This window comes from Schistocerca piceifrons, chromosome 2 (assembly GCF_021461385.2).
Source record: "Schistocerca piceifrons isolate TAMUIC-IGC-003096 chromosome 2, iqSchPice1.1, whole genome shotgun sequence".
Lineage (NCBI taxonomy): Eukaryota > Metazoa > Arthropoda > Insecta > Orthoptera > Acrididae > Schistocerca > Schistocerca piceifrons.
The window spans coordinates 692547698-692571609 of record NC_060139.1 but is presented as its reverse complement, the minus strand read 5'-3'; the positions used below and the strand labels follow the sequence as shown (position 1 = coordinate 692571609).

Here is a 23912-nt window from a genome sequence, read left to right as displayed (position 1 = left end):
AACCATTGTATTCATTATGTTGAATCATATTACGTAGAAAATATCAAACAAAAAAAACATTTTCACAAATATGATAAGGGTTCAAAAATCAAAGAGTAAACAGCTTTTTCAAGGAGTAATTATTGTCACAAATATGATAAGGGTTCAAAAATCAAAGAGTAAACAGCTTTTTCAAGGAGTAATTATTGTCACATATTTCACATTACACTCCTCAAATCAATAAATATCTTGTACTACACACTTTTTAAAATAGCCTATGTTCTTGTTGAACATTCAAGCTATCACAATATCTAATTTCCTTAAAAGTCAGTTGAGTGGTTTAGTCATGAAAGCATAACAGACAGACTTACTTTTGTGTTTATAATATGAGTATGGATTTATATATCATGTATATTAAAAATACATAGCTTATATCTGTCTTGATATTTATTATAGCATAGTGTAAAAATCTGAATTAAATTGGTCAAGAACTTTTGAGATTTTTGGTAATAATGTTAAGCAACTTATCTTTATACAGGGTGGTCAGAAACAGTCTGAAAAGCTTGTAAGTGTGCTACGGGCAAGGTTGCGCTAGAAAAAAACTGTTAGAAAAAAATTCAATATGCTGCACCATTTCCAAGTTATTAACATTGAAGCTAGGCAATCACGTCATCGCATGCACAAATTCATGCAGCCTTCCAGAGGTGGTGTCACTAAATGTGTTTCCTCAAACCAAAGAAACGTAGCTTTTGCAAACAATATTGTGAAAAGGAAAGGTGCTACTCACCATATAGCGGAGATGTTGAGTTGCGGATAGGCACAACAAAAAGAGAGAGAGAGAGAGAGAGAGGTATGAGCATTTCAACAATTGATAACTCATGGACTACAGGATGTCTCTGCATTACCACATTTTAGTGCATGTAAGTGTTTGAACCTGCACTCACAACAAACTGATTGGCTAACTTTAATTCTAAATAACTCAGAGATGGCACATTCCATCAATATTTTTTGTTATCAGTTACTTGTCAGCACGCTCTGTCCAGCAGAACCCTTCCAAAATTTCACAGACTGTTTCTGACCTCCCTGTATAGCATTACATATTATTAGAAAACACTATTTCTTATATAAAATGATATTGTTCCATCAGTTACTATACACAAACACTTAACTTTTGTTCCCATTATGTAATATAGATTGTCATGGCATTCATTGCTCTATGGCATGCAGCACATCTCTAAGCTGGGACAGGACTGCAGAGTATAAATAACTCAATCAGCAGGTACAGTGAATTATGATACACCTGCTATCATCGTCCTGCCTTGCAGAAACACAGTGTATATCCCAGAACCTGTGTACTTTCCTGATAACAACAGGTTTCTACACAGTATGTAATTCTAAACCACTTAACTAAAATAAATTATATTTATCTGGGTGGCAATTATCATTTGTCAGTACTGTAGGTATGTGCAACACATCATTCTACTTAAGTGATATTTTACATCACATATCACTCTCCTTAGAAGAACTATGTCATCACAGTTATTGAATATAAACAAACAGATAATACTAGTAGTGCTGCACACACTTTGAAATTCATACCACTAAAAAAATTAATTACAATTAGTCTTTAGAACATATTCATCTTTTCCAACTTCGGAACTGAAAACTATTTTGTAGAATCAAATTTTTAAAACTTTTAAGAGTGATACAGTCATACCATTGCTTGATTATCACAATTGGATTGCCCGCCAAGAGCTAGTAACCCCTAAACCTTACAATGTTCCTGATGTTGTATTTCTTTGATCACAGTCACAAAAACAAATTTAGGAAGAGTCACTCATTCAACATTACAGTCCATTCAAACGGAGATTCTTAGAGCAAAGTTTTGTAAATTTCTTTTTTTGTTTTTGACATGTTTTCTACATGTTTTTGAGGGTGCTGAAACTGAATTTTCAAAGACCCACCAAAATTTTGTCCTTGAAATGGGTCAAAAATAATAAAAACCATGAAAAAATGGAATTTTTCTGGGGTTTTTGCTTACAATTCAGAAACTACTCAATTTTTGTTAAGTTGACTATTTATGAAAATAAAGAGCATTAAATTTCTCACAAAGTAAGTTCAAATGTTTTTTTCATCAGATCAACCATACAGTGTAACCCAACTCCTTACATCTCAATATGCTATGATGTTCATTCAAATGGCAAAATGAAAACTTTCATCAATCCTACCATTAAAAGGTGTTCAAATAACTTATGTAAATGACATAATACTTAATTGTTTAGTTTTTATTTGGTAACAATAATAATAAGTATCATGATGTTATATTATTAATACAACAGTTTTAATGAAATTTCAAAGAAGTTACAACCTCTTTGCACATTGTGCACCACTGCCAATGTATTTACTTGATTTATCAGCAGATTGAGAATATGTAAAGGTATGTTAGAGCTAAGTAAGATAAGAGATCACTAATTTCAGTTCATAGCAGATAACAAGTAAATAATAGATATGAAACCAATGTCCACTGTCTGTTACAATAATGAGGTCATGAGATTTCACAATGGCAAATTATAATAAGAACAACAGGAAATATGGCTTATCTTCAAGTAGTGTAATACACTGGATTCCTCCCATTACATGGAAGCTATTGTTTCCATCAAGAGTTTGGGTCAAATTCCAATCCCTTGGCCATCCACTCCAAACCAACTGATTCTGTGTAGGGGGCCCTGTTTCCTAAAGCAGACAGTACATCAACCACTTTCTGAGAGCCATATATCTTACAGATGAATGTGGCCAGGCCAATCTGTAATGGTGACAAGAAAGTGTTGGGTCTGATAGCTGCCACAATGTCGCATGCTAGGGCCACACGTTTGGTCTTCTATTTATTCTAGTTTTCTCACTTCTTCTTCATCACTAGTCAAGTAATGAAATTTTGGACAGAACTAGGGATGATCTGTAAGAAACTGGCATGGAGGGGACTATTTTGTTGTGTTGTAAACCTGTGATTGAATATCTTCAACATGTATGCCTGCTGCTGTTTCAACCACACATTGTAGTTCTTCCTCTGGAGATGACCTTTTCGAACTATTTGCAAGAATTTTGTATCCAGTGTTTTTGAAACAAACTACAGCTGATTTCTTCACAAATGAGGCAGTCACTATATCACTTCCATACTACTTCAACAGACTGTCAGGAGGGGGAGATGTCACTGGCATTACACAAACGTCTTACCCCTCCATCATGGCAAGTATCAACTACCAGCCACTCCAATGACATCATGACACTAGTGAAGGATAGAATACAGCAACAGATGTGCAACAAAGTACACTAAGGGTGTGGGTGGTAGGTCCTGAGAAGGACTATCTGCTCAGCTTTGAAAAAATGCTAACCTCTATTTTGTGCAAATTTTTATCCTCTAAAGTTTAACAAACACTCAGCTTTGCAGAGTACTGCATCTTTTCAGAGTATTTTTAGGCTGAAATTTTGGTAGGACTTCAAAATTTTGGATTTAGCACCCTCAAAACCACATTAAAAAAAATCTACAAAACTTTCCACTATTTGGTCTTTTTGAGAATCATTTGACTGGACTATCAACCCTTTTGCTGCTGTGGGCATGTACATATCCTGCTACACCATTCTGAAGATGTTATGGGCATGTATATGCATGCCGCTTGGGTTTTCCTAGAGTGTTCTGGATGTCTGTATGCATTCTGAGCTGATGATCACTCACTGCTCCTGACAAGTTACTTCCATATCTTGGTGAATAAAAAAGTTTCAGATATTTATCACACAACATATATGCCTCATTGTTTGTTATAATTTGCGAAAAACCTTGTTCTATATCTTGAAATGTTTAAGAGATATGATGATTGTTATAACCATGATTGTTGATGTGGAAGGACATGAGTGGGCATGTCATGTGAGACATCCTTCTGCTCTCAATTTTAAATAAATTTTTTATATCTTATCTACATTTCATTTACTGCAATGTCAACCATATACAAAGTTTTTGCCTCTGCAAAATCTTTAATTTTGCACAATGTTTTGCTTAATTTGATGCGGCACAGTAACTATAGTATATAATGAAAAGAAATTCAGTCCTTTTATCAAGCAAAGATGTTAGTCTGTAAGATGTGCAAAAATCAATTCTTTTCACATAACAGTTTTGTTTTAAGAATGGATGATAAGTATTTCATAGCAGCCAGCAAGTCCACATGGACGGAACTAGGAATGTCGTGCCTGACCGTCCATCAGATATAAAACCCAATGCCTCGGGAACAAAATTTTGTATCATTCTGACTTTAATTTTAAATAAAATTTCAATATCTTACTTACATTTCACTCACTGCAATGTGTGAACTGAAATGAACCAGATGCAAAGTTTATGCAATGCATTTTTACCTCTGCAAACTCTCTAAAATTACATGTACTTCTTCACTTCATTTGATGGAACACAGTAAGTATGACTGATAATGAAATGAAATCCAATTCCTTATTGATTGAAGATATTAGGCTGTAAGAAGGGCAAAAATCAAATTTTTTCACCTAATAATTTTCGAAAAATTGGATGATAAGTATTTCATATCAGCTGGAATGCCATCTCCCAGCACATGCAGTAGTACTTGACGAGCGGTACAGCCGTAACAAACACTGCCTCAGCTTGAAAAGCAAAGGGCTCATCTATAGCTGTAAAATGCTTAACTGAAATTCATGAAGTAAGTTACAGTCATAACATGCCCTGCTCATAAATTTATTTATTGCATTGGCTCTAACTCTCTACACCTGTGAACTGACCACAATGAGGACTGGTAATTCTGTTATGCATTTAGTTTAATCATCAATTCATTTTATAAGTAGGATAAGGACTCATGGCTTAACCATGCTCTTTGGACTTGGAGTAATGATCAGTCACTGTTACCAGTTTAATGTTTTGTACATCATCAAGAAGTCACTTGTTTGTGTGCTGTGTCTCTAGCAGTCTTGTAAAAATAATTCCTAAAAGATGGATGAGAGAAGGATTTCAACATTGGAAATAGGCAGAATTGACATGGTACTCTTCGTGGAGAAGAAGGAAATGAAAAGAAAGACTAGGAGTGTCGGAACCAAAGAAGGAAAGGTGACAGACACCAAAGATAGATACCCATCCCACTCCCCACCCTAGGGACCCCTTACTGGGAGGAGTCTTACCAATGGGCCGAAAGATGATCTGCCAGTTCTACTGAATCATCACCACTGGCTTCATCACCGATGGTCCTGAAAATCGGTTTTAATACTCTGCTATTGCCAGTCATGGATAGTGTAGCAATACAAATAGGAACTGCCATTCACTTAACTAACCCACTTAACCAACTACACATTTAAGGAAGCTATGGCTTATCAACAATACGTGTACCTCTTCCTTGCTCTACCCTGGATCAAGTAAGACAGGTAAGTAGCTAGATTTACTACATAATTCCGTATCAGTTCAACCTTAAAGCTCAGCCAGTCACAAATGGTATAAACAGCCCTACTACAACTCTCTTACCAAACCAAGTTCCTATTAACGAAAAGAAAAGCCTACAAAATTCTGCAAAATGTACAAACCTGCCTACTATGCCTACATTAGGTATAACAGAAGATTCATTACAGCATGTATAGAAATCTAATATTTTTAACCTTTACAGCACTGCCACCAAACCAGAAGAGTTGCACATTTAGAGCAACCAACAACTTTCATTGCCTTGCATGCTGTAATTATCCACTTACTCCTCCCTGTCTGATGAACAGCACTCGGAACTCAAACACTTGCATACTTACCATTTATTTATTAAATATGTATACACAATAGACAACACAGCTCAGGGAGGTTCATCTACTCTGCAACCTTTGAGTAACCCTCCAAATAAATGGCATCCTTCTCCTACAGGAACCATCATCAAGATGCCTCCTTCCACAAAATGATAATCCCTATTCACCCATCTATGTTCACAGCAACAGTGCCCATTCATTCTCATTTTGGTGTGGATCATACTGTCACTGGTACACCTACATTAATAATTACACAAATTTATATATGAAGGTTCAGTCACATTTAATATTATATACCACTGTAATCTCCTCCCCTTTTCCTGTATATTTTGAAGGACTCACCCTTACTGTATTTAGAAACCATATCTGGTCACTGAGATTCCTCATCTGCTTTCTCTTAAGTATGTTCCTCTATGTTCAACTCAATGTGACTTAAGCTTATTTTTCTTCATTACAAAAGTGTTTTGGTAATGTGACTTTAGGTGCACCTATGTAGCTCTCTCCTGATCCTATCTGGACATTGGTACATCAGACAGTTAATATACATATATTATTATCTTCCCTTTCCTTTCTCCATTCAACATGCATTGCTAATAGCTAGCATTAGTATCATGCACATTTACCATCTGCTTATGCCAATATACTTTTCAGCCATTATGCACATGATGTTAGCAAAAAAATGAACTAGAAATATTCCCTTATGTAATCTCTACTATACATTAGAAAATCTAGAGTGTTGGTGTTCATTATTTATGCTTATTATTTTGAATATGTTATGAACAAGTAACACACAAATCATAGCCCCATGTCCTGCAATTGCAACTGAGTAGTTAATTCTTTAATCTTGGTCACAGTTGACATTGCATTTGTATTTTCTGTCTGTTAAAACCACCTGTTAGAGGGAGGCAGTAATGACTATAAGGTTACATAACATTACTTTGCTTTTTGCCATTCGAGCAATTTAGTAATGTATATGACATTTCTCACATGCTTTAGTAACTTAGCATAACTCTAGACAGTATTTATAGTAAATATGATAGTTATGGTGTTTATTATTTTGTGCAGTTAATGCGAGATTGGCACAAATGGCTTGGTTGCTTCATCTTTTTTAATTTATACCATATTGTTGTTGTTGTTGTTGTTGTGGTCTTCAGTTCAGAGGCTGGTTTGATGCAGCTCTCCGTGCTACTCTATCCTGTGCAAGGTTCTTCATCTCCCAGTACCTAGGGTAACCTACATTCTTCTGAATCTGTTTAGTGTATTCATCTCACGGTCTCCCTCTATGATTTTTACCATCCACACTGCCCTCCAATACTAGATTGGTGATCCCTTGATGCCTCAGAATATGCTCTACCAACCAATCCCTTCTTCTAGTCAAGTTGTGCCACAAATTTCTCTTCCCTCCAATTCTATTCAATACCTCCTCATTAGTTATGTGATCTACCCATCTAATCTTCAGCATTCTTCTGTAGCACCACATTTCGAGAGCTTCTATTCTCTTCTTGTCTCAACTATTTATTGTCCATGCTTCACTTCCATACATGGCTACACTGCATACAAATACCTTCAGAAATGACTTCCTTACACTTAAATGTATGCTCGATGTTAACAAATTTCTCTTCTTGCTATTCCCAGTCTACATTTTATATCCTTTCTACTTTGACCATCATCAGTTATTTTGCTCCCCAAATAGCAAAACTCCTTTACTACTTTAAGCATCTCATTTCCTAACCTAATTCCTGCAGCATCACCAGATTTAATTCGACTACATTCCATTATTCTCATTTTGCTTTTGTTGATGTTCATCTTATATCCTCCTTTCAAGACATGGTCCAAGCCATTCAGCTGCTCTTCCAGGTCCTTTGCAGTCTCTGACAGAATTACAATGTCATCGGCGAACCTCAAAGTTTTTATTTCTTCTCCATGGATTTACCCAAGAGGACGCTATTATCATTTAATATACTGTTACTTTCTCTAATTTATTTTAGAAATGTAGCCTGTGTTGTATCTTCAAAAATTATGGGGTCCTGGCCTAGAGTAGTACGTCTAGGTTTTGAAAGAAACTGCATGGCAGCGACTGAACATTCCAGCATATGACAAAAATGACTATTTTTTATGTCCTGTATGTTCAGATGATGACGAGAAAATGTCTAAGAGTGAGACTGCATAGTCCTTTTTTATTAGCGAAGTGATCACTCTTGGCTCTTCATGTACAGGGTAGAATAAAATAGTAAACAGAGGGAGAGACTGACTGTTATATGGAAAGTTCTTCCAAAGCATGACTTCTTCTTTGCTGTAACTGTATCTGTGCTGAAAATGTGAAAGTGCTTACCTATGTTTTCAACTTTCTATTAAATTATTAGAAAGCACTACTTCTCATACAAAATTACATTGATCCATCAGTTACAATACACAAATGCCTCATACAATGCTTCCATGACTTTTGAGTGTACTGTTGGATCTAACTGTCAAAAGTTCACGATACTTTGTGCAGTCTTCCAAAGCGAATCCAGTGAAAAACGAGATGACATCAGAGCTGACAATAATGTTGGACTCCTGCAGTATTAGCTCTTTCAACCAACAGGTGAAATCACCTGAGTTCCTTGTGTGATATACACACTTGCCGACGTAATGGCCCAACATACCATGAGCCCACAGCAGACATTTCACTCCATCTGTGCCACCTGATGGTGGTGGAATGGCTATCTGCTGAAATATTGTAGACTTTTGATGATCAGATCTGTAATTACTCTTGAGAACTGTGGAAGCAGCATATATGCCACACATACAGGGTGTTACAAAAAGGTACGGCCAAACTTTCAGGAAACATTCCTCACACACAAAGAAAGAAAATATGACTTACTCCACATTTGTCACACAGTCTCAGGGTATTGAAAGAACCAACAGCAAATAAGTCTCCTTCAGGTGTCCATGAAACAGATGTAATTGGGTAGTCGTGAACTGAACTGCAGTACAGCTGTCTTCCATATGTGTCCCACACCTGCAATAATGTTTTCCGATAAAACACTATAATGACTTAATTGCAATAGATATCAAATATTGCAAAAAACACAGCAACAAATGCCTTAAACTACTCCACATATGTGAATCTTGAAGTTCCTAGCATAATGAGTATTCCATGAGGTGTAAACTTAGTGCCACACAGCAGCAATTTGCTGTGGAAAAGTCAACTGAGGGTGACTGCTAGGTTGTTAGCTGAAATATCGTTGCAAGACACCATGATCATCCGGCTGCAATCCTGAAGCTTCGTGGAAGACTCCACATATACTCATTAACATGAATTTAATTAAAAACATATCCTGTATCTGAGATGCAGGAACTGCACAGATGGGTCTCAGTAAGTGCTCAGTATAAAATGTTGAGAAAGGCTTGGAATTATCAGATGGAATAGCTGGTACCTACATTATTACGTCCCAGCAATGTAACATATAGTGGCACAAGTGTTAGCTAGTCACTGTTACACAGCCTTAAATCATTGAAGAGGAGCAAATAGGGGTCTTCTCTGCAGAAGGAGGGCAGCTCCACTCAGCTGGAAACACTGACAGTGTGTGGTTCTAGAAGGCAGAGAAAAAAAGACTGATAATAAGGTTAGAGCACAGCAGGGGATGTCAAATTGAGCAAAATTTGATAGACAGACATAGGTCAGAAATGCATCATTGTGGAGCTATGGAAATTAAATGAAAGACAATGTATGGCAATTATGAGGAAGTGTATGCATTTAACTGAAGTGTCCCAGCTCTACTGATTAATTAATAATTTTAAGAATAATAATTATGAAGGAAATTTTCTGGCACTGCATAAGAGGTGGAACAATAGCGAGTTTGCCCGGGAATGTGTGTCTCAGCTAAATTACGCACAGCGACACAACTCCACAAAGAGCAGGTGAAATAAAAAAATACTAAGTGACACTGGCTTCATACCATAAGAATTAACATATTTCACAATACTAGCAAACTAAACAGAAATTCACATCCTATCTCTACCATGGATGGGAAGAGACAGACAGTACAAGATCAATGAAACATCCAATAGGAGTTTCTACAAAACATAAGAAAATTAATGTTCTTAATTTTTTCTTACTGCCCCCACAGCTTGATTGCTGTGGACATACTGAATTTCAATCTTTGCTGTAAACTAGGGCTTAGGCAAATTAATGGATAAAAATTAACACAGTAAACTAAAACATTTACACATAAACCAGCATAAGTCCCAATACACAGCTAATTCCTGCTATCTATCAAATTGAATTACTAATTAAAATATCTGAAGATAATTATTTCAGTTGAACAGTCATACGTTGAATTCCTGTTCATGGAAAGTTATGTTAGACGTGAATTTTTCATGATGTTGACTGGGTAAAGCTTGGTTAGTAAATAAGCTATGCTAAAAGTATCAAAATGCCATTTATTTTTTAAGATAATAAGCTGTACTGCACAAACAGCACTGTAGTAAAATATTCAACAAGTGGTACTGGAAGGTGCAATGTTATTAATAATGGCATCTAATTGCTACATATTTCAATTTATGTTAATGAACAGAGAACATGAATGAATTTTTATTGAGAGTGTGAACCACTGCAATGCTGGAAAAAAAACATAACTTAAATTTTACTCATTTGCCTTGAATAATCTTCTACTTTCAAAGTTGGGATCTCTTGTGCATGGTAGCAATGTAAATCTTTTCTGTTGCAATATTCCAAGCAAACCAATGTGTGATGTCCAGTTTGTGAGCTGATGCTCGGATATTGGTTGAAGGCATTATCACATTGGACTAACTATTCAAGATTCTACATACCTCAATTTTCTTTGCAATCCAGTATTGGCCTTTTTGAGTGCTAATATGCTCGTTTCTCTCAAATAATGGTATGCAGTTCTAAAGGTGTTGACTGCTGGTAGCCTTCTGTTGGGAAATGTTAAGCATACCATCTCCTTGCAACCTTAGCACTTCATCCCACTGCTCCACAAGCAATGTGAATGTTGGGTAGGACATTGTTTACAGACCTGTTCATGGTGTATATGGAACAGTACAGCCTGCAGTGACCCGTACAGTGGAACAAACAACCACAGCATAAGATAACAGAGCTCAGATGGGACAAAACACTCTGTTAGACTACCCAACATGTTCACTTATCAGTGAAACTTCTGGGTACTCAGTTAATTGGAAAATTTGGATTTGGTTCAAATGGCTCTGAGCACTATGGGACTCAACTTCTGAGGTCATTAGTCCCCTAGAACTTAGAACTAGTTAAACCTAACTAACCTAAGGACATCACAAACATCCATACCCGAGGCAGGATTCGAACCTGCGACCGTAGCGGTCTTGCGGTTCCAGACTGCAGCGCCTTTAACCGCACGGCCACTTTGGCCGGCGGAAAATTTGGATTTATTTGACATTTCCTACCATAATCTGTTCTTATTATTAAATCTGAGTGCGAGGTCACAAAAGGCCAATGATGTTTACAGCATTTAACGCCCAATGTATTGCCTAACATGCAACCACAATATTGGCTAATAATCAACAGAGGGTGGGACTGGAGATATCCAATGGTGAGCACAGCATGGGGATATGACTGGAGCTGAGCTGCTTAGTCGACAAGTAACTTACAACACTGCTAGTGGTGATGGAGCAAAGCAGAGCAATGTGAACAATAAACAAAGCAAACATTGTACTATATCTACAACAACAGTTGCCGAAACTGGCACTTTGTCAGAAAGCAACCCTAGGAATTTTGTAGAGTGGGAAAGAAGTACCAGACAAAATATTAGCACTTCTGCAAGATGAATCAGTGGTATGGGCGTTGCCATACACGCTTGACTGTGCAGACAATGTACATGAGAAGTACAAAGATGACAATATGTGCTTAACAGTGAAAGTGATGTTGAAACAGGTGTTGAGGCTAGCAGTTCACCATCCATGTCAGACAATCCCATCTCCAATGAAATGTAGTAAAGGACAATCATTGTTCAAGAAGTGGGTAGGGTACTAAACATAATTACATACATGGAAGATCATCCACAGTATACTAAAAAACTAGTTATGAACGGATTAAAAAGAAATCCACAGCAATATAGTCATGTAGTGCATAAGAGAAACAATGAATATTCAAGATAGGATAAGGTGCACTTATTACAAAAACTGGTGCCTGCGCATTTCAGAGATGCTTGATACAATTTACAGGATGTGCGTGATAGTGGCCTACTACTTTGTGCACATCAAACTGTGCATGACATAGATTACAGTGATTTAAAGGGAAGCAGTGGATGGTCGTAAACTGCTACAGAACTGGAAGACGTAAGATAACACAATTTCAAACAAAGCGCCAACTTGATGATGTACAGCAAACTGCGGAATCAGTCCAAAAAATTGAGGATGAGATAAACAAACTTACCCCAGCATTCAGTAAAAAATTTGTTTTCAACTCTGACCAATCAGGATTTGAAGAGGAAATTCATATGATAGGAACTCTGGAAATCAGAGGTACCAAGAGAGTTGTATCAAAATCAACTAACATCAATGCCTTAATGCATTCGTATACAGTCATGCTGACTGTTAATCTGGATGGTAAATTCGCTGAAAAGTTTTTTATTGTGGTGCAAGATGTTGGAGTTGCTCTGCGCCCTATAGATCTTTCATGTGTGCATGATCCTGCAAGGGCAGCGGAGAATATATACATTATAGCATGCAAGCATGAGAAAATGGGCATAAGAGGACTACAGCTATGGCCAATAGCTCGTCAAAGTAACTTGCTTCTGCATGATTCCTGGTCAGCAAATAATATCATACTCATTTAGAGCAAACTATCCCTCCTGAAAGGTATGTGACATTGCAATTCATACCACCTGGAACCACTGGACAAATTCAGCCTCTGAATGTTTGTTTCTTCCGTGCCTATAAAACACACCATCGCACCATCTACAGCTACACCTCATAGGATAGCCAGTTTCATGATAAGTTCCATAACAGACTGTTTTGCATTTGATTGCATGCCATCACATTCCATCAGGTCTCATTTACCCTGTTACTGACCAACATGAATCTATATGCATTTTTTAAGAGTGGATACCTTGCTGAATGTCCTGCATGGTCTGTAACTCCCAAAGTTCAATCTTGATTGTGCAAAACTTTGTGATCACTGTGGTGCAAATTAATGGTTTGTTTTGAACATTTCCTGAATGTTGACAGTTTCCATCTGGAGAAGTGTAATTTAGTTACACCCCACAGAAGGTTGATCTGTGCACCTCACGGAAACCCATTTTGTCACCCTCCTGATGCACATGGTGAGTCATTAGCAGCTAATATTTTCCCTGTCATAAATGTTAACACAACAGTTTCAAATGACCCTTACTAAATATTGAACTTATGACCTTGCACTCAACAGCTTGTAAAACTTACGGATTGTTTACCTCTGTTTATGAAACCGACTGTCTTGTCTTTCAAAGATATTTCCTCATTACTCTGTCCCTGTTATAGTGAGAATAGCCACATCACTGTGCACAGGCAGGAATTCCACAGTCTACACAAGAAATCATTGTTGTCAGACCAGGCTAGAGTTAGTGGCCTACAAGGCTTAAGCCACAGATGCCATTTTAAGTGTTCTAATGCTCAGTGTCAATGTTCCTATGAGGATTCTGTTATATGTAATCCATTCCTCACAGAGGAGTCCATTCGGACATTTTACATTTACAGGTGCTCAAAGTGTTGCAATCAGCAGACAAACAATTCAAATATTTATCTGAGGCAGCAGAAATTTCATCTTTTTCAGACAAGCCCACCCAGTCTGAAAATCCATAGCCTCAGCATTGTCCACCAAAATTTTTCATGTGGTCTAAAACATCTAAGTGTCATGTTCATACATAGTATAGGCAACGCTGTCACACCCAACACTATTGTCACAATTTTTCAGACAACATGGTTAAAACCACTTCCAGCACACAAACACATTATTCACATTCTGTCACAAGTGGGCCCATGTGGCTACAATGGCACACCACTCCATTGTGACCAATACAAATAAACAGTGTTATGACGATGCTGCACCAACAAAATCATATCCTGCAACAATCTCACATTATACAGTGCATCCAATAAATAGAGATACAATTTTATGTCCATAAGGGAGCAACAGCATCTCTTATAGTCACAGCTACATACTGGAATTTGGGATCTACATCACTATCAAGTACCCAAGGTCATTCTGTCATTTATAACAACCAACATAGCCAGTCACAGAACATTTCACTGCTGATATTGTGTATAAGTTCATCACTATTCCCATATCAAAAATATCATCAAACTTGCTGCCTTCAATATTTTTAGGTTTGTGACAAAGGATTCAGTCAGTATCATCGCTGATAAGATTGCTTTCCAGGTATTAAAGTCAGTAGACTTAGATGAAGTACCAATGTGTGTACTGAAACAATGCTTATGGATTATACAAGGCCCCTTAACAAATATAATAAATTAATCCTTCACATCAGGGACATTTCCAGAGCAGTTAAAACAGGCAAGAGTTGTACCTTTGCTTAAGAAAGGAAATGCAGAAGACATAGAAAATTACCGGCCCATTTCCCTGCTGTCAGCATTCTCAAAAATAATAGAAGCAATTATGAAAGACAGATTAATGAATTACCTGAATAAATACAATCTTTTAAGCGAATCACAGTTTGGTTTCCGAAGTGGCAAAAATACGGAGTCAGCCATAGTAGAATTCACAAAAGTTGTACTTGATGCTCTTGACAAAGATGAGTATGTCACAGGCATATTTTTGGATCTTTCAAAGGCATCTGATACAGTCGACCAAAAGGATCTATTAAATAAATTAGAAGCATTAGGGATAAGAGGGGTAGCTAACAACTGGTTTCCATCATACCTAACAGATAGGGTACAAACAGTAGAGATAACACATACTTCAAATAGATCTAAACATTTAGTAAAACACTTATCAGAACCACAATATATTAATATAGGGGATCCGCAAGGTAGTGTATTAAGACCAATACTGTTCCTGCTATACATCAATGACTTTCCCAGTAGTGTTACTCATGGTGAAAACAACCTCTTCGCTGATGACAGCAATATTACAGTCACTGAGAAAACAAGAGAACTCCTTGCCAAGAAAGTAAATGAAACTCTCAAGAAAGTTTATGATTGGTCAATAAGTAATAAAGTGACACTGAACATAAAGAAAACTAATGCCATGAATTTCAATTTGAAGAGGAAAAATGACAATGTTAAATTAAATGTAGATGGCACCTCTATAGACTGTGTAACAAATGCAAAATTCCTGGGAATAAATATTGATTCTCAGTTGAAGTGGTGTGAACACACAAAGGTACTTGCAAACAGAATGTCATCAGCATTTTAAGCCCTTACAAGGGAACCTCCCCATCGCACCCCCCTCAGATTTAGTTATAAGTTGGCACAGTGGATAGGTCTTAAAAAACTGAACACAGATCAATCGAGAAAACAGGAAGAAGTTGTGTGGAACTATGAAAAAAATAAGCGAAATATACAAACTGAGTAATCCATGCGCAAGATGGCAACATCAAGGGCAGTGTGAGCTCAGGAGCGCCGTGGTCCCATGGTTAGCGTGAGCAGCTGCCAAACGAGAAGTCCTTGGTTCAAGTCTTCCCTTGAGTGAAAAGTTTACTTTCTTTATTTTCACAAATTTATTATCTGTCCCTTCGTTCATTGATGTCTCTGTTCACTGTAGTAAGTTTAGTGTCTGCGTTTTGTGACCGCACCACAAAACCGTGCGATTAGTAGACGAAAGGACTTGCCTCTTCAAAGGGAACTGAAAACATTTGATCGCAAGGTCATAGGTCAACCGATTCCTCCAAAGGGAAACACATCTGATATATTCTATACGACACTGGTGACAGCATGTGCGTCACACGACAGGAATATGTTGTCGACCCACCTAACTTGTACACTTGACGAATGGGTAAAAAGATTCTTCTACCTTGCCCGATTTAGGTTTTCATGTGGATGTGATAATCACTCCCAAAGAAGTGTTTAGGTGTAGCATCCTCATACTATGGCGCAGTTACCTCGCATCAGACGGACGGACGGATGGACAGATAATAATTGTCTGAAAATAAAAAATTAAACTTTTTCATGGGAGGGAAGACTTGAACCAAGGACCTCTCATTCCGCAGCTGCTCACGCTAACCACGGGACCACAGCGCTCCTGAGCTCACACTGTCCTTGATGTTGCCTATCTTGCACATGGACTACTCAGTTTTTATATTTTGCTTATTTTTTTCATAGTCTCACACAACTTCTTCCTGTTTTCTCGATTGATCTGTGTTCAGTTTTGCAAGGCCTATCCACTGTGCCAACTAATAACTAAATCTGAGGGGGATGCGATGGGGAGGTTCCCTTGTTAGAATCCTATCATCAGTGTGTAACATGCAGTGTCTTTTAGTTACATATTATTCATATGTACACTCAATTCTTAGCTATGAAATTCTTTTTTGGGGAACAAATGCACAAAATATGAACACAATTTTCAAACTCCAGAAAAGACCCATAAAAATAATAACCAAAAATACTAGTCAAGCTCATTGTAAGGATCTGTTCAGAACACTGGGGATTTTAACTGCTCCATGTGAATACATTTACCAGTCAGTTGTACACATCAAAAACAACATTGGTAATTACTGCACAAACAGCTCTGTCCATGACCATGCAACAAGAGATAGACTCAACTAACATTTACCAAGGAAAAATAAACATAGAACTCAAAACAGCATTTTCTACCAAGGAATAAAACTGTACAATAAATTACCAAAAGAGGTTAAAGATATTGCCAAAACACACTTATTTAAAAAGGCAGCTAAAAAGTACCTGTTATGCAGTACATTTTATGCACTGAAGGATTACTTAGCTAAAACAGAGTAGGGGTTTGATAAAGAATGTTATACTAATAAATAATAATAATAACAATGATTATAAAATATCAAACATTCCACATAACACCTTCACTTTATGTTTTTTTCCTTCTTTTTTTTCCTTTATAGAAATACTTACCCCCAAGCTATGCACAGCACAATACTAACATCTCTTCCTCTTTCTGAGCTCAACATCCCACTCATCATGGAGGGATGCTGACTCAGTTTTTCAGGATAGCAAATGGGAAGTTGCGGTACAGAAAATGGCCCAGAGATCACCAGTGTGTGTGTGTGTGTGTGTGTGTGTGTGTGTGTGTGTGTATGTTGTGACTGAAGTGCTATGAAACAATGTGTGTATAGTGTGTGCAGTGACTGATAGTGACATATGAGTGAACAATGTGGCATTACACTATATAATAAGTTATTTGTAAAAAAAAAAAAAAAAAAGTATTGTATACCAGGAGTAAATCTAATGATTGTCTCTAACTAGAAGTCTGTAAATATATGTGTATACGAAGTAGCTTATTTTAAATTGATCTAAATTTGTAAATATAATAGAGGGAAACATTCCATGCTGGAAAAATATATTTAAAAATAAAGATGACGATGGATCGGTCACTTTGCCACGAAGAAAAATGATCCTAATCCTACTCCTAATGATCCAACTCCCCAAGACACTATCCAAATTGAACCCTGCCTGGAACAGTTCCGTCCTCCGTCACAGCGGGACCCACCTCCTCTTCCTCAAAATCACCTTTTCCAAACCTTCCAGGAATTTCTGACTTCCAGCCTTGCTTCTCAATCCTTCTTAAAAAACCTTAATCCTACTCCCAACATCACCACTGCTGAAGCCCAAGCTATCCGTGATCTGAAGGCTGACCGATCCATCGTCATTCTTCCGGCGGACAAGGGTTCCACGACCGTGGTACTTGATCGTCGGGAGTATGTGGCTGAGTGACTGCGTCAGCTTTCAGACAACACCACATACAAAGTTTGCCAAGGTAATCCCATTCCTGATGTCCAGGTGGAGCTTCAAGGAATCCTCAGAACCTTAGGCCCCCTACAAAACCTTTCACCTGACTCCATCAACCTCCTGACCCCACCGACACCCCGCACCCCTACCTTCTACCTTCTTCCTAAAATTCACAAACCCAATCATCCCGGCCGCCCCATTGTAGCTGGTTACCAAGCCCCCACAGAACGTATCTCTGCCTACATAGATCAACACCTTCAACCCATTACATGCAGTCTCCCATACTTCATCAAAGACACCAACCACTTTCTCGAACGCCTGGAATCCTTACCCAGTCTATTACCCCCGGAAACCATCCTTGTAACCATTGATGCCACTTCCTTATATACAAATATTCCGCACGTCCAGGGCCTCACTGCGATGGAGCACTTCCTTTCACGCCGATCACCTGCCACCCTGCCTAAAACCTCTTTCCTCATTACCTTAGCTAGCTTCATCCTGACCCACAACTTCTTCACTTTTGAAGGCCAGACATACCAACAATTAAAGGGAACAGCCATGGGTACCAGGATGGCCCCTTCGTACGCCAACCAATTCATGGGTCGCTTAGAGGAAGCCTTCTTGGTTACCCAGGCCTGCCAACCCAAAGTTTGGTACAGATGTATTGATGACATCTTCATGATCTGGACTCACAGAGAAGAAGAACTCCAGAATTTCCTCTCCAACCTCAACTCCTTTGGTTCCATCAGATTCACCTGGTCCTACTCCAAATCCCATGCCACTTTCCTTGACGTTGACCTCCATCTGTCCAATGGCCAGCTTCACACGTCTGTCCACATCAAACCCACCAACAAGCAACAGTACCTCCATTATGACAGCTGCCACCCATTCCACATCAAACGGTCCCTTCCCTACAGCCTAGGTCTTCGTGGCAAACGAATCTGCTCCAGTCCAGAATCCCTGAACTATTACACCAACAACCTGAAAACAGCTTTCACATCCCGCAACTACCCTCCCGACCTGGTACAGAAGCAAATAACCAGAGCCACTTCCTCATCCCCTCAAACCCAGAACCTCCCACAGAAGAACCACAAAAGTGCCCCACTTGTGACAGGATACTTTCCGAGACTCGATCAGACTCTGAATGTGGCTCTCCAGCAGGGATACGACTTCCTCAAATCCTGCCCTGAAATGAGATCCATCCTTCATGAAATCCTCCCCACTCCACCAAGAGTGTCTTTCCGCCATCCACCTAACCTTCGTAACCTCTTAGTTCATCCCTATGAAATCCCCAAACCACCTTCCTTACCCTCTGGCTCCTACCCTTGTAACCGCCTCCCGATGTAAAACCTGTCCCATGCACCCTCCCACCACCACCTACTCCAGTCCTGTAACCCAGAAGGTGTACACAATCAAAGGCAGAGCCACGTGTGAAAGCACCCACGTGATTTACCAACTGACCTGCCTACACTGTGAAGCTTTCTATGTGGGAATGGCCAGCAACAAACTGTCCATTCGCATGAATGGACACAGGCAGACAGTGTTTGTTGGTAATGAGGATCACCCTGTGGCTAAACATGCCTTGGTGCACGGCCAGCACATCTTGGCACAGTGTTACACCGTCCGGGTTATCTGGATACTTCCCACTAACACCAACTTGTCAGAACTCCGGAGATGGGAACTTGCCCTTCAGTATATCCTCTCTTCTCGTTATCCGCCAGGCCTCAACCTCCGCCAATTTCAAGTTGCCGCCGCTCATACCTCACCTGTCTTTCAACGACATCTTTGCCTCTGTACTTCCGCCTCGACTGACATCTCTGCCCAAATTCTTTGCCTTTGCAAATGTCTGCTTGTGACTGTGTATGTGTGGATGGATATGTGTGTGTGTGTGTGTGTGCGAGTATATACCTGCCCTTTCTTCCCCCTAAGGTAAGTCTTTCCGCTCCCGGGATTGGAATGACTCCTTACCCTCTCCCTTAAAACCCACATCCTTTCATCTTTCCCTCTCTTTCCCTCTTTCCCGATGAAGCAACCACTGGTTGCAAAAGCTTGAATGTTGTGTGTATGTATGTGTTTGTTTGTGTATCTATCGACCTGCCAGCACTTACGTATGGTCAGTCACATTATCTTTGTTTTTTTAATATAAATTTGTAAATACTTTAACATGTTCTATATCCTTGAAAAAGAGATCTATGGGTGAATAAAGCTACTACTACTACTACTACTATTGGATGACATTTGCCACAAGTAGGACGAAATCTTGTCCCTGGATACCTGGTCACTCCCGTGTCAGACCCGGTATAACTGAAACACTCCAATCTAGGCATAAACATTTAGACACTGACCAAAATGTCAACAGTTATGAAGAGAATAGACTGCTACTCACTGTAAAGCTGACACACAGAGTTGCAGACAGGCACAATGACAAGAGTGGCACACACTGAGCTTGCAGCCAAAGCCTTCTTCAGAGAAGAAAGGAAAACTTATACATATTCACACAAGCAGGAACATCTCACATAAAAATGACCACTATCTCTGACCACTAGAGGCAGACAGATATACTGCTACTTACTATAAAGATTGTATGCTGTGTTGCAGACAGGCATAGTGGAAAGACTGTTGTACAGTCAGTTGGGCCAAAGCATTCTTCAGAAAAGAAAGGAAAGCACACACACATTCACACAAGCGGGCACAACTCACACACGCATGATGATTATATCTCTAACTGCTCTGGGCTGGAGACACACTCATGTGTGCATGAGGTGCACCTGCTTGTGTTAATGTTGTTTTTGTGTGTGTGTTTTTCTTTCTTTTCTGAAGAAAGCTTTGGCCAAAAGTTTAGTATGTAGCTGTCTTCTCATTGTGCAATTTCTGCAACTCAACGTGTCATCTCTACAGTGAGAGCAATTTACCCTTTTCATAATCGTTGATATTGCAGTCTGGACATTCCATTGTAAGACTCTGAATGACCTGGATACTGGCAATGGCCGTCACAATGTGTGGACGCTACATGTTTAACATAAACACCAAGGAGTGGGGCATTCTAAGCATCTAAACTTGCTGTAGATGACAAGCAGTTCCACTGTGGAGGCAAAGGCAGTAACTGTCAACTCTTCATCTGTTGTCATTACAGCTATCACCTCAGAGCCAGGATCTGTATATGCCCAGGGCTAAGTTACAACATTCTGTACAGGCACAACACACAGATGAGTGTTGCCTTAGTGACAACATGACATCACCCCCCCCCCCACCTCCCCCATTACAGTACTGCTGCCTTTTAAAAATTTGCTGAGGCTGGAAAATGCCACGATGTGTCGGCCAACACAAAGTCCCCCTCCTTTACCTGGTAGTGCAATCTCACTGAGGCAGTCGGCCATTCTGGGCATCCACATGCAGCCACCAACAGCCACTGGCTTATGTGGGCTGTTCCTCATGATGGGTCCATCACAGGGTGGTTATTTCATCCTCTATGCACATGTTCCTGAAAATAGGCACCTCATGGCTCAATTGCATAATGAGAATGACAACACCCACAAAATGCAGGTAGACTACATACAAATGTTGTGCTCCATGCAGCACAGACTTGCAGCACATGGTTGACCAGAGGTCTGTCATGCCATAAACTTCCACTGCAGCTCTGCCAATGATGTAATGGCATCATAACACCTCACCACTGAGGCTATCACCGTATGAATGATGCCACTCTCATCACTTCAGCCCTAAGGAAGGAAGAATGTGAGGCATAATTGATGCATCATTATGATAGTTCCTGTGACTGCACCTTGACCAGTGTGATGCCCTCATAGAGGTAGAGACTCCCGCTATCCCAGTGCACTCTCATGACTGGCACTGGGGCACTGTTAAAATGGGAAGACCGGCCTGTGAACTCTGCTTGTGAACTCTGCTCGCAGTGTTAAGTGTATGCCACATCTCTATACAATGAACTCATGGTATATTTCCGTATTGCTCTGACAACAATGGAATAGCTGGGTTTACAAATTTTAGTTGCATGCTAGCTTGTGTTAAATTTCCTTATGGCAACCCTACAGCCTATTCTGAACATTGCTGTTAGCATTACATTCTTTCAGTGAGGATTGTAACTGAGTTGTGCTTTGGTTGTGCTTACAAATTTAGGAGCATTTTTTCAAAAGTTAATAAATGCAACACATATGGTCCTCCGTAAAAATGAGTTTTTCTGTTTTCACTTAGATAGATATGTTTGAGCATTTGAATTTTTACATGACTACCAGCTCTCACTGACATTAATAAAGCATTGTAATGAAACGTATTAAAATTTAGTTTTTTTAACAATATATTAGGATGTGTTTTGTCCAGATTTTTTTTTTCCTTCAAAAGTCGATAAATGCTTATAATTATTGGTGGTATCAGTGATATTGCCTTCTTTAATGCTGTGTATTTTTCCCACAACTAATTTATTTATGTGCTGTAGTGTTTATTATATGCCTGTATTGTTGTAAAATGCATATTTTTGCATATACCATTCTTTTAAACGTATTATGAAAAGGAAAGTTGGCACTCACCATATAGCAGAGATGCTGAGTCACAGACTGTCACAACAAAAAGGCTGTCACAAATAAGATTTCAGCCAGCAAGGCCCTCAGCAAAAACAGAACACACACACACACACACACACACACACATACAGCTGAGACTCAGCATCTCTGCTATATTGTGAGTGGCAACTTTGCTTTTCATAATATTGTTACACATTCCATCCTGGATTTTCCATTGATTGATTCTTTTAAATTTACAGTTTTTGACTTTATTCAGAATACAAACAATAGAAATACAGTGGCATAATGCAATAATAGCTATGATAATCATTTTAACAGAGTTGTTAGCTTATATAAATCCTACTTGAAGTATGAAATGAATAACACAAGAAGTATTGTGTGTTACAATTGTGGTGTCGATAGGTCACATCGACCACACAAATAACAATCTTTGGAATATTAACTGCTCTGACCAGCCGCCATGTTTAATTCAGTCTGTCTTTGTACTTCATGCAGTGTTCATGTGTATCAGTCTTTATGGTAAAATATATGTGTATACAGAAAACTTGGGAAATGTTTATTATGTATATTACAATCCGTATCCAGAATCCAATATTGGTGACCCCGGACAAAAAGTTCTACGTCTTCCGTGACTTCCGCATCGGTCGTATAGAATCAACAGGTTTCACATCCAATGCCATGGCTACATCACCGAACATTCTTTATGAAGATTTGGAGGCCCAGCTCTTAACGACCAGGCCAAGACAACCCTCTGCCATCAGTTATTTCGCAGCTAATGGACAATGATCTATGATCTTCGATGAGGGTAACCTCTACTTTAGCAACTCCACAGTGCTCGAGTGTTACGCAGTTACCTCAAACAATGGACTCAGGCTTTGTTTCGTCGGAGTACGCACAACAACAATTGAAAAGTGAAGTGGACGATCTACTAAATAGTGTGACGATCGATCACTCGTACAAAGTTCAAAGGTACTGAAATTCGCACACGTGCTTTGATCCTCTACACGCCATGACATCGGTTACAGTAGTGCCGCGTGCAACGCCACAATTTGTGCAAAACGCACACACAGTCAACTATTAACAAGCTATGCCAGCCTTGCCTTCCTGACAAATCAGTAACAGACACTTTTATGCATCCAGTTTGCCAGAACAAACCATCGGATCAGCGGCACAGTTTCGCGACCACGTGGGTACAAGTGCACCCAACATAGCCTGTTCACCCAGCAACGTTGTACTACGACAGTACGACCGCCAACAGGTTTCACCAGCGTTTTATGGTCCTACCTCAAGGGTGCATGGCCAGTGTGCATAGAAAACTTTTATTGTCACAACTTTAGGCTCCAGGCCACCCCACCCCCCCAGCCCCCCTCACACACGGGTGGCCACGATTCCGACCATACAACTGCTTGCTTCTTCCGCAGTACTGTCTGCGTCTGCAGCACCGGCCTTCCACGTCATTTCTGAGTTGGACAATGTCAGTGCTATTCCTGCAATTTCCAGTCCAGTTTATGGGCCCTCATTATGCGCCGCTCGCCATTCGCTCCCATGGTACCGACCGTGCCTGCTGCGTCGTGTTTTTGGGCATCTTCAGAGACATTACAACCAGTCGTTGTTCTGAATGTGTGTGTTACTAACATTTCCGCTCCGGTGATGCCAGATCCCAGCATGAACTCTTGTGCAGCAGGACCGCAGGCCTTCCAAGACACGCCGAAGCCACCTTCGTCT

At 39.3% G+C, this 23912-nt stretch overlaps 1 protein-coding gene across 1 annotated transcript in view; it reads right to left on the bottom strand.

Moving 5' to 3' along the window:
- LOC124777183 (intraflagellar transport protein 80 homolog) overlaps nt 1-23912 on the bottom strand; it is a 430351-nt gene that overhangs the window by 291536 nt on the left and 114903 nt on the right. The window contains exon 6 of the mRNA XM_047252496.1: nt 8630-8767. Coding sequence (XP_047108452.1) covers nt 8630-8767 — 138 coding nt within the window. The remainder of the gene's footprint in view (nt 1-8629; nt 8768-23912) is intronic.